General features: G+C 39.3%; 1 protein-coding gene across 4 annotated transcripts in view; it reads right to left on the bottom strand.

Moving 5' to 3' along the window:
• STAG1 (stromal antigen 1) overlaps positions 1–12,831 on the bottom strand; it is a 379,263-nt gene that overhangs the window by 103,117 nt on the left and 263,315 nt on the right. For all 4 annotated transcript variants that reach the window (XM_038415259.2, XM_038415257.2, XM_043492802.1 and 1 more), the window contains one exon: positions 6,209–6,279. In XM_038415259.2, the coding sequence (XP_038271187.1) occupies positions 6,209–6,279 (71 nt within the window). The remainder of the gene's footprint in view (positions 1–6,208; positions 6,280–12,831) is intronic.

Here is a 12,831-nt window from a genome sequence, read left to right as displayed (position 1 = left end):
GACGCATAGATGAACACGATTTGTTGTGGAAGAGTCAACATGGCTTTTGTAAAGGGAAATCATGCCTCACCAATCTATTAGAATTCTTTGAGGGTCAACAAACATGTGGACAAGGGTGATTCAGTGAATGTATTGTACTTGGACTTTCAGAAAGCCTGTGAAAAGGTCCCTCACTAAAGGTTCTTAAGCAAATTAAGTAATCATGGGATAAGAGGGAGGGTCCTCTCATGGATCAGTAACTGGTTAAAAGATAAGAAACCAAAGGTAGGAATAAATGGTCAGTTCTCAGAATGGAGAAAGGTAAACAGCGGGGTCTCCCAGGAATCTCTACTAGAACCAGTGCTGTTCAACATATTCATAAATTACTTGGGAAAAGAGATAAATACTGAGGTAGGAAAGTTTGCAGTGATACAAAATTACTCAAAATAGTTAAGTCCAAACCAGACTGTGAAAAGTTACAAAGGGATCTCATAAAACTGTGTGATGGGGCAATAAAATGGCAGGCCAAATTAAATGTTGATAAATGCAAAGTAATGCATATTGGAAAATATAATCCCAACTCTAAGCACAAAATGATGGGGTTTAAATTAGCTGTAAGGAAGAGATCTTAGAGTCATTGTGGATAATACTCAGGAAACATCCACTCAATGTACAGCGGCAGTCAAAAAAGCTAACAGAATGTTAGGAACCATTAGGAAAGGGATAGATAATAAGTCACTAAATATCATAATGTCACTATATACATCCATGGTATGTCCACACCTTGAATACTGCGGGCAGTTCTGGTCGCCCCATCTAAAAAAAAAGATACATTAAAAATGGAAAAAATACAACAAAGGGCAACAAAAATGATTAGGAGTATGGAACAGCTTCCATATGAAGAGACATTAAAAAGATTGGGACTGTTCAGTCTGGAAAAGAGATGACTTACAGGGTGGTATGATAGAAGTATATAAGATCACAAATGATACGGAGAAAGTGAATACACAAGTATTATTTATCCTTCACATAACACAAAAACAGAGGTCACCCAATAAAATTAATAGGCAGCAGGTTTAAAACGAACAAAAGGAAGTAATTCTTCACAGTGCACAGTCAACCTTTGGAACTTGTTGCCAGGGGATGTTGTGAAGGCCAAAAATATAACTGGGTTAAAAAAAGAATTAGATAACTTCACGGAGGATAGGTCCATCAATGGCTATTAGCCAAGATGGTCAGAGATGCAACTCCATGTTCTAGGTGTCCCTAAGCTCTGACTGCCAGATGCTGCGACAGGATGACAGGGGATGGATCACTTGATAATTGTCCTGTTCTGTTCATTCTTTTTGAAGCATTTGGCATCGGCCATTGTCAGAAGACCGGAAACTGGGCTAGATGGACCACTGTTCTGACCCACTATGGCCATTCTTCTGTTCCTATGCCAGAAAACTGATAATGTTGGTGGTCCTCTGATATCTGTTATGTGACGATGATGAAGGATTCTCATATGTTTCTTACAGTGCTACATTCCTGCAGTCACTGACTTGTCTTTCCAAAAAGTGTTGGCCTTGAGCCCCATGGTCAGGCTACATTATAAAAACACCAGAATGTCCTTTGCTTCAGCTGACTTTTCCTTGATGTGTATCCCATATTAGACTGATATCTCAACATCAGATGATACATATACATAATTCTGAATTTCCTCTAAGATACTGGGAAGATGTTAATCACTTTTTTACGAGTAGCTGTACTTGCTTCCTCTCAGCTTCCCAGCTGTTGGCTTAGGCAGCACGGAATAGTGGTTCATGACAGATCCCTGGTGTGTGTGGGTGTGTGCGTGCTGCAAGTTTGAGAGGAGGTTACAGTTATATCTGTCGGAGAACTAAGACTCAAGAGTTAACAAGGTGATTTTAATCACTGTGGTCTGTTCCTTCACCATCATCTTTACCATCTTTATTCTAAGGGGTTTGGGGGGTAGAGGAGGAAAGGCATAAAGAAAGCCCTTTACCTCACTTCTGAGATAAGGGGATCACTGCCTCTGCTTTTGAATGTCTCTTCCTCTTCTTTACCTCTTTTGCTTTTCTAGCTGGACTTGGATGCAAATAGGTTATCAATAGGTTTTCAACTGTCCTGTGATACAATGAAAGGTTAGCTGATCTAGACTGCAATCCTTTGTTTCTAAGTGTGTCTTGCTGAGCCAGCTGACTGACTACACTTCTTGGTGTAGAACACTGAAGAACAGAGCAACAGCTTCTATTCAAGACATGAACAAAGCTACTTCCCTAAGCAGTGCTGAATGTTTTCTCCCTATTTAGCAGTTACATACAGACAGACTTTGAAGAGTCATCTGCTGGAAATGGATGTGAGATGTGAGTTTGATGGGCCTTAGCATGAGACAGGTTATATTCCATGTCTCCTTGTGGGGGCCCTGAGTTCCCCCTACATGGAGTCTGTTGGTATCTGTTTTGCTGGCCAGCTTCTTTGGGCCTGACATCAGGTAGTTGTTAAATAATATTAAGAATGAATTCACCAAGGATACTAGTTCTGGATTTGGACCAAGATCTTTATATACTGATTTGCTGGCTAGAAGAGAAGTAAGAATTGTGCTGGGTTATCCACATATGAAACCAACAACCCCAGAAGCTCAGGCAGAAACTCTAATCTTAGGAGAGATATGCTAATGTTTGACACTATCTTCTGCCATCTCCCTTCTGAAATAAAGATTGTGCTGGATGATAACTTAGATGCTGGAGTTTTGTGAAGGCTGTAACTGGCCCTTACACTTGTTTGCTCAAAGCCATGTTTCTGAAGGCTTTTAGCAATGGCTACTGGACTCTGTGTAATATGAAAATGTCATTCAGACATCCCTTTCACTTGAAGGGAGGGATGATATAGCATTTGAGTAGAAACTACAAGTCCAAAAAGGGAATACTTTGTATTGAAAATGCCTCTTGTTGGGGCAGAAGTTAAACACTCTACTCCGTGCTGATTAGGCCTCAACTGGAATATTGTGTCTGGTTCTGGACACCACATTTCAGGAAAGATGTGGGAAAGATGTGAACAAATTGAAGAGTGTCCAGAGAAGAGCGACAAAAATGATTAAAGGCCTAGAAAACATGACCTATGGGGGAAGATTGAAAAAATTGGGTTTGTTCAGTCTGGAAAAGAGAAGACTGAGAGGGGACATGATAACAGTTTTCAAATACGTAAAAGGTTTTTACAAGGAGGAGGGAGAAAAATAGTTTTTCTTAACCTCTGAGAATAGGACAAGAAGCAATGGGCTTAAGTTGCAGCAAGGGAGGTTTACATTGGACATTAGGAAAAACTTCCTGTCAGGGTAATTAAGCACTGGAATAAATTGCCTAGGGAGGTTGTGGAATCTTCATCATTGGAGATTTTTAAGAGCAGGTTAGACAAACATCTGTCAAGAATGGGCTAGATAATGCTTAGTCCTGCCATGAGTGCAGGGGACTGGACTAGATGACCTCTTGAGGTCCATTCCAGTCCTATGATTTTATATCTCTGTGTAATTCTCCCTGATCATATCTTCAGTAGATTTCTAGGGATTTATTTTCATATTCTGAAGACTTGGGGAGAAAATTATTTAATGATGGATTTCAGTATTTCTACCTGGAATACTGATTTCCTTATAAAGAAAAGGAGTACTTCCTTATAAAGAAAAGGCACCTTAGAGACTAACAAATCTATTTAAGCATAAGCTTTCGTGAGCTACAGCTCACTTCATCGGATGGATTTGTTGAGGGACCTGAGATCTGAAGTGGGCTGCATGCTATTGTTTCTTTTTGAACCACAAAGAATCTTGTGTCTCTCCACAGAACTCAGTCTTCACTTCTGATTACCTCAAGCCCCCATTTTCGGATGTGGTTTACTCCCAGGTGACAGTCTTAACTGAAACACCCCAAGGAGGTACAGGGGATCTCCAAAGACATGGTACGCTCAAAATCAGAGAGAAGTTTTTGGAGTTGGGACAGCTTTCGAGATAGTCCAGCCTAGATCTTCCAAGCCTCAGGAAACGTAGCAATGGCTTCCTCCTAATGTGTAATCTCTATACTAGAACTTGGAAGAGCAGTGGCTACAAAGGGAATACTTGCTGAGATAAGGAAGTTTTAAGATTCTCTCACTGGAGGAAGGAGGAGGCTTTATTTTCCTTACTGACTGCTTTGAGATTCAATCCTACAAGTCTACCAACAAAATATTTGGAAGGACACCAGATGTTAGCCTGCAAGTCTAGTTTCTTCAAGTGGAGCCATAGTTGCCCCCAGGATGTATTTTTGTGAGATTTGAATACACAGCAAATCAGAGTCAGGTGAAGCATCAGTCCTGAAAACACTGCTAGGGAAATCTTGTTTAAAATAGATCATCTTTTTTTTTCTGGATGCTCACAATGGCCTCCAAGTTGAGCACAGACCTCCTCAATAAGAGACTGCAGCCAATACTCTCAGGGCTGCTACTACTGCACCCAAGTTTGATCTGAGTGTTAATCTTATTCTCCTGTCTGGTAGGAATACTCCCTCAGCTGCTATGACTATGCATTTTACAAAGTATTCTACAGCAGGCTTAACCTTAGCCAGAATACAGAATACAGAACACCCTTTAAAATGTGGGTAATAAGTAAGTCTTGAATGGGAATTCTCACTTCACCTTAATTAGTCTTGCATGAACCAGGTGAGGAAGAATTACACAGCTTTTCCCCAACTTTACCCTTTTCCCCCCTCCAGTGTTTCATTTTCTAAAAACATACCTGTGAAGTTAGACTCCCTCCTCCTCCTCCAATTCGTGCTGAACACTGGAAAGCTTAACTGAAAGTCTGGGGTATCTTGCTCAAAACCCCTGTTTCAGAGAACTCTCCTTTTCTTTAGACTAGAATCTAGATTAGAATCTAGAGGGGATACACTCTGAGAGATTTTAAGAGTTTGTGCTATCCAATTTGGAGCTGATTATGAGCAATATCCTTCACTAGTCCCTGTGACAAACCCCTGAGAGAAAGGGGGAAGGGCCCTGTGAGGGAGAGGGCATTACCGAGGAGACTGAACAGACATGGGCATGTATCCTGCATGTTGCCCTACAGAAAACAGTAGACACTTTATGACCTCCTATGGGATCCCTGGAGGATGGAAGGGGAGAGGATGTAGGTCCACCACACAAGGAAGGGGATGTGAATCACACCAGACCATGCTCCCTGCTGCTGGATCCACGCTGAACTAACAGCACAGAATGAGGACTGAGCCAGTGCCACTGGAAACAAGTGATTCACTGGTATCAGTGAGGTCTCAGGCACTGGCACCTTTCATGGCTGCTAAAACCTTGCAGGTAAAGCAACTTATGGAAAAGGGATGCTTTGTCGTCATCTCAGCACAGACCTAGCCTACATGCTGGCTGGATTCGTTACCTACCTCCTCTGCAGGCTGAGGGATTGGGGTCCATGGCTTACAGGACAGGTAGGAGAGCTTTAAAGAATGCTCAATTCCCTGCCACTGATTCTGGCCTGGTTTCACTGAAGAGAACTTTCATAGAGCCTTGCTCAACTGTCTCAGCATGGATTTCTCTCCCAAGCTAGTTGGGAATCAGGTTTTTTCCTGTGGCCTGCTATCACTGGGGGAAAGGAAGGCAAAGTGCTGTCATTCAGATCCTCTTCAGAAAGCCACTTTTTTTTTTTTTTTAGTTCTGCAGTTTTGAGGAAAAAACCTCCTAACCAATGAAGAAACTGACATTTTAGTTAAAGGTCTTTTAAAAATCCTATGAAAGCTCTGACACAAAGAGAGTCCTTCAGTCTGCTGTGCACCTCTCGGAGGCAGAAAATTCTGGAGAGTTCTTCCGAAGGTCTGGTCTTAAGCCTCGGCTCAGAGCAAAGCTCTGTTCTGCCCCCAGCTGACGAGGACAGAGGGAGGACTACTGCTGTGAAGACTGGAGAATAAACTCTACCAGTAAAAGTCACCTAGGGTTTTATAGCATAACTATTTCAATAAAAACATCACACGCCCAACCAAAATAGTTATAAGGCATTGATTTCAATTGGACTTAAGCATGTGTATAAGTGCTTTGCTGAATCAAAGCCCTCCTTGCTGCTGAATGTTTTCCTGGCAGTCAGTTTGTTTTTCATATTTTAGCACATCATTTTCATCATCTTTCCTAACTTTGATTATCATCTTTTATTGGCTAACATTATACATCATCACTAGACAAAGCTGATCCAAGTAAAATCACATACTTATGAAAAGAAGTTAATCTCTTCAAAGTGGAAAGCACATTGTATATATCATCATCATCTGCTTCTTCTCCCTGGAAATGAAAGCATATTCATCATGGATTCAGCAATACAAATAAGCTTCTCTCTTTGCATGGTGAGGACAATTAATAGTTACACAGAATCTTATGTTGACATTTGAACTGGTTCATGATGCCACAATCACTATTTTGTGCCTAGACTCTTGATTACAATGTAAAATAACAAAAACGGACATTTTAAATAACCATTGGGTAGTTCTAAGAAATCAGCAAGACTTGTCTGACTGCATTAAGCAATATCACAGTATTAATACTCACACAAACAACCTCCTACAGTAGTATAGTAAAAGCTGTTTTATCCGGCACTTCACCAACAGGAAAGCTCTATAAACCAGCATTTCTGATCTTCATTGCAAGTCCCGTTTATAGTCTGGTTGGTGCAGGGCCTGCAGGGATTTGGGGCGCAGGAGGGGGTGCGGAATGTGGGCTCTGGGAGGGAGTTGGGGTGCCTCAACCCCCAGCCCTGCACCCCTTCCTACACCCAAACTCCCTCCCTCTCAGTTAATCGGCATTTTTCACTTACGGCACCCCCACATTCCTCCAACATGCCGGATAAAACAGCTTTTACTGTAATTATTTCCCGAGGAAAAAACCTGAGGCAGAGTTTCAAATTCATTCTGTAAAAAGGATTGAATTGTGTTTTAATTAGAGCCTGAGAGCTGGGGCTAGAAGAACAGAGTCAATGCAATCCTCAGTTCATAGCAGAGACTCCACTGATGCAACAGATGTTTACATAGACTAATGGCAGACTTCCTAATTTAGTTCAGGTCCTTATCCTGCCCCCATCACCATAGTAACAGAATGCCTTACACATCTTAGTGCATTAAACCAGTGGTTCTCAACCTTTTTTTCATTTGTGGACCCCTAAAAAATTTCAAATGGAGATGCAGACCTCTTTGGAAATTTTGAATGGTGGTGTGGACCCCTTTGGAAATCTATTGTCTGTATATACAGTTGACTTTTGTTCAGTCAGTGTCCAATAGGGGTCATGCATGGACCCTGAATGCCCTTAAGCTCCGCCTCCCCCAAGGGCATAAAAGGCACAGCAACCCCAACCACTAGTCACTTCCTTTATTGCCCAAAATCCTCATTTATAAGACTCTGAGCTGTGGGGACAGAGGGCAAGTCATGGGATCCACGTGCAGAAGATCCCAAAGTACCATAGTTACTATCAGATAAGTAACCATTCTTTCTTTTTTCAGTTACTGTGGATCATATGTATGGTAATTAGCTAGTGGTCATCTTTAAGGAGTGGGAAGCTAGTAGTTATGTGAAAATCTTAAATCATTAAATCTTGAAGTGGTTACTAACTAATAATAGGTTTCAGAGTAGCAGCCGTGTTAGTCTGTATTCGCAAAAAAGAAAAGGAGTACTTGTGGCACCTTAGAGACTAACAAATTTATTTGAGCATAAGCTTTCGTGAGCTACTAAGGTTAGTCTCTAAGGTGCCACAAGTACTCCTTTTCTTTCTAACTAATAATGTTTCACAAACATATGAAGTGAAGGCCAGGAGTTGCCTGGAACCCAACTTAAGCATGATATTGATGCAGCCTGCACTCTGGTGGAGTGAGTTTAGATATTTGGTGGAGGACTCATTAATATCATAAGAAGTTTTAATACAATCCAATACACATTTTGTAAGTGTCTGTGATGAAACAGCCATCCCTGTTCATTTACTACCATAAGCAATGAAAAGTCTTGATGTTTTATGTATAGAGCCATAACAGCAACCTTTTCACATCTGAAGTATATATCAATGACAGTGGATAAATTGGACAATCTCATAAAGGTGAAAAGGATTCATATGTGAAGAAAGCACTAAACAGAAGTCCCATGTTGGGGGACTCACAGGAGGAAAAATGTGGACTAACCCTTTCATAAATCTATTCACTGATAGATGAGAGAAAATTGTATCTCCCACTCCTGGAGGATGAAATGCAGATATTGTTGCCAAATGGACTTTGACTGACAAAACATATAGTTCTGAGTGCTTTAAAAATAAGAGATAATCTAATATTATTGGAATAGAATACTGACATGGAGTGTAACCTGTAGTCTTTGCCAATAAAGAAAAATGTTTCCATTTGGCAGTATAGATAATCCTAGTGGATAATTTCCCTCTCTGAAGAAGAATGCTCTGCACCTCTGAAGAACACTCCATGTCTATTGTAGACATCCAGCTATTATCCAGGTTATGAGATGCAGAGAGACTGGGTTTGCCCTTGGCGGAGAGGGTCATGAGGGCATGAAGGGTGCATGTGCCACCCCACTAGTCACTGCTAATGAAACTGTACCAAACTCCTGTGCTGGAGCACATAAACACCATATTAGGATTGACATGTGCAGTAACTCAAAGAAAAAAAAGGGAGATTTAGTAACTGGTATCAACTAGATCTCTGAAAGTGTTAAGTTCTTCCACACTTTGTACACTTAACATCCAAATCCTGAACTTATAAATAAATCACTGAGATAGTTACACACTTCTCAGATCTCAGAGGATGATATGGCAGCTCTTGATAGGCAAATTGCTGCAGGGGAAGTTGAAGATGTAATTAAGAATTTAAAATCCAAGAAAGCTCCAGATCCTGATTGGATTGCTGGGGAATATTATAGTGCTCTAAGGCAAGTGCTGATCCGTATTTTAACTGAATTGTTTAATGCTATAGTGCAGGGAATGAATTTCCAGATTCATGGAAACAGGCATGGTTATTCCTAAAGAGGGAAAAATTCGTACCAGTTATGCATCATGTAACATATTTCTTAATTAAAGTGCCTGCTAAAGTTTACGATAAGGCGTTAGCAAACAGACAGTGTTATCTTGCTCAAATATGTTCACCCTGACCAATCTGGGTTCCTTCCTGGCAGCACATCTATCTGACAACATCAGAAGAACTCTGAATATGATCTATAATTTTAATTCTAGCAATTCTTCCTATGTGCTGCTTTCTTTGGATGCTGACAAAGCCTTTGACCCATTGGAGTGGGAGTATCTTGGTTTTGGAAGCCAGTTTTATAGGGGCATATCAGCCCTATATGTTCATCTTCTAATGTCTGCTTTGGTTAATGGTCATCAATCCCCTCATTTTAATTTGTCTAGGCATTGCCCACTATCCTCTCTGTTTGCTTTGGCAATGGCGCCATATGAAATAATGTGAGAGACACTCTCTTTGTAAAGGATATCAAAACATCTGCTGGATTAGATCACAAAATAGCTTTTTTTGCCAACGATGTCTTATTATATTTGCAGGAGTCAGAATCCTTGTTAAAAATTACAGAACAAGAGACTTGGGAATCTGGGCAGGTTTCAAAATAAACTATGATAAATCTGAGAGACAAGGTGGGTGAGGTAATATCTTTTATTGGACCAACTTCTGTTGGTGAGAGAAACAAGTTTCGGGCTTACACTTAACTACTCTTCAGGTCTGGGAAGCTTACCCTCCGTGTCACAGCTAAATACAAGATGAACAGATTGTTTAGCATAAGTAGTTAACACATATTGATATATGTCCTCAATTTGTGTACTTCTTAAAGAAATTGTTTCAAAATTACTGTACAGATGACATTTGACTCCAGTTAAGATCCATCAAATTTTTGTTACTAGGAAAGCACTTAGTTGAACGGGTTGCAGGGAAAGTGGAATGTATTTGCACATTTGGTGATTGTGTCCAGGAATTAGATAGTTTAGGATGGAAATTATTAAAAAGATTCATCTTATGACTAAATGCTGGCTTCCTAGAGATCCTCTGACCTGCTTACTTAAAAGCTACAGTAAAAAAATCTACATTTTAAACAGAGGGGCAAATTACTTCAATTTTTATTTTAACAACTTGACTTTGTATTGAACATTATTGGAAAAAATGTGATTCCCCCTCCTACAATGGCACTAAGGTATAGTAAAATATGGATTGTCCTTGTAATGGAAAAACTCTCTCACCAAGTATGTACACAAGAGAAGTGCCAAAAATAGGATAGATATGTAGAAATTTTTGGTCATCCTATCAAGCGTACTCAGAAGAGGAGGGCTCTTCAGCCAGCAAACCAGACTGTTTAGCCAGGTTCATTAAATATTAACCTGATCCTGAATAAATAATATATCATATAGTATGTTAATTTTCTATTATAACTTTGCCTTAATAAAAAGTTTCAAAAACCACCAAACCTAAGGGAATCTTCTAGAAGGACTAATAATGGCTCCACTGTAAGGAATGGAGCTGGATTTTACCTTTGGCAGGACATTAAAACCTCTCTAGAACTGAAACAATGGCTTAATGTAAAAAAACAAAACTTGGAAAGTACTCTGAAAGGGTCCTGGGTATTTTGGGGGTGTTCTGGTATCTAGCAAATGTTCCTAGAAAAATAAACAGTCAAAATTTCATTTTACAGAAATTTTGTATGATGTGCGGAAATTCTGTACCTCTTTTGTTCAAAAACTATAGCATCCAGTTACTTCAAAGTTCACAGAACTACAAGCCTTCTCTGAACTACAAGCCCTCTTTTCTGAAATCTTTTGGCCCATCTCTTCAAAAATAGACAATTTTTACTTAACAAGAAAGAAACATCAGAATGAGGCTCCTGAATTTCAGCAACATTGACCTAGCCTCACTGCTAGGAAGGTTCTAAGAGAGAGAGAGCTCTCCATCAAAGTATGCTTTGGCCTAGAAGCCACAAAGGCCAAGAGTTCAAGTCTCAGTGCTTGCATGGACTGGTGTTAATATTCTTGTGTGCTTCCAGCCCTTATTATTGAATAAGGGCTAAGGAGGCAAGAGTGTATGTTACTTTTGAAAATGGAACTTATGCTCATAAGTGCTCTCTTAAGCACTTTTGACAATTTTGCCATACTTCTGACACAGCCAGAACTAGAATTCATGTCTCTACCATGTTAGAACTAAGTGTTGAGTACTTAACTTCATTGCTTTTCAAAAACAGTAGGCCAAATCTGTGTTTAGCTATGTGTTTGCAAAAAATGGGACTATTTCTGCATATTCACCTCTCCAAAACATTGACATACAAATAAAATGATAGTCTTTAAATAAATTATTGGATACTATTTTCTCTATGTGATGGTCTTGTGATTAAAGAACTGGGCTATGTCTGGATAACCAACTTCTATCCTTAACTCTGCCTCAAAATTCCTACGGGAATTTTAGCAAGTCAATCAAGCCAATGTTTTCAACGGTGGCTACTAAGTGATATCTCTTTTAGTTATTTTCATATTATATGTTATTTTGAAAAATGACTAAAAAGTTGTATTAGTTTTTTAAAAAGCCAACCTCAAACTAAAATAAAAAGGCAGATTAATATTTTGGCAATTATAATAATATATGATAAAAGGGGACTGATACGCTTTTTAGAGTTTTTCTGTACATGTTCTGAAGTCCAGGCTACACATTTACACTTTCAAAGGCAGGTCTCTTCCTTTAGTATGTTTTTTTTCACCTCTCTCAGGAAAACAATATTAAAATGTTCCTTCTCTTTAGTACACAATTATAAAATATAAAAATTTATTTGACCTTCTAGACTTGTATGGCTTATTCAAAATTACTATGGTATGTGCAAGTTCACATAACTTTATTAAGGGGAGAAAAGGGATCTTATTTTCCACTTATCCACTATATTCACCTTAAAAAGCAAGGAAATTATTAAACATTTTAAAAGAATATTTAAGGTTGCATAAGGTTAACACTCAGCCCACACAAACCCTTTAATTAAGAAAATGTCCAGTTAAGGGTTCCAGAGAGAATTTAACATATTGTAACACACACACACCAAACTCTCTTCCAAACTCCATCCTTCTATAAGTCCCAGATGCCTCCAACATGTAAAACAACACTATCCCACCTCCTGTAACAGAGTGTACCCTGTTGTCGACGCTCTACACACTATCGTAATAATCTTTGAACAAAGTATGCCTTGTGAGATGTCATTTAAAAACTCATAATTTACTTAATATCATCATGGCAAAATGCACACAGCAGTATTATATGTGCAGTTATAGACATAAGCTGAGATCAAGACTAAAAGTAGAAGTCTGGGGAGTAGCCAACCAGTTCCTCCGAGACAATGGGCAAGTTGATGCCTCAGCAAGGAGTAAACAAGGCTGATGGACTATTACCTGTCTTTCATTGAGTCCATTATTTTCAGCATCTAGCACAATGCCTAACCTATTCTGTATGTGTTGTCTTTGGATGACTGCAAGAAAGCGAAAGAAAAGAAAGAAGAAAGAAAGAAGAAAGAAAGAAAGAAAAGAAAGAAAGAAAAGAAAGAAAGAAAGAAAGAAAGAAAGAAAGAAGAAAAAAGAAAGAAGAAAGAAAAAGAAAGAAAGAAAGGGTTGAGTTAAGGTTAGGGGATTAGCATTAAGGGTTGACACCTAATTAGAAAAAATCTTAACTAAAATGTAATTATACCACTTTGGAATTGAAGTTTTTCATTTACTCTTCTATGGGGGATGGGTGAGGGGTCACCTCTTTTGCTTTATAGATCATGATTTACAACTGAGCAATGTGTTATTGTGAATGCATATGACAACTCATCAGGTAATTGATGGTG

Source organism: Dermochelys coriacea, chromosome 9, assembly GCF_009764565.3.
Source record: "Dermochelys coriacea isolate rDerCor1 chromosome 9, rDerCor1.pri.v4, whole genome shotgun sequence".
NCBI classification, from domain to species: domain Eukaryota; kingdom Metazoa; phylum Chordata; order Testudines; family Dermochelyidae; genus Dermochelys; species Dermochelys coriacea.
The sequence above is the reverse complement of the archived record's forward strand: the minus strand, read 5'-3'. Positions and strand labels throughout refer to the sequence as shown.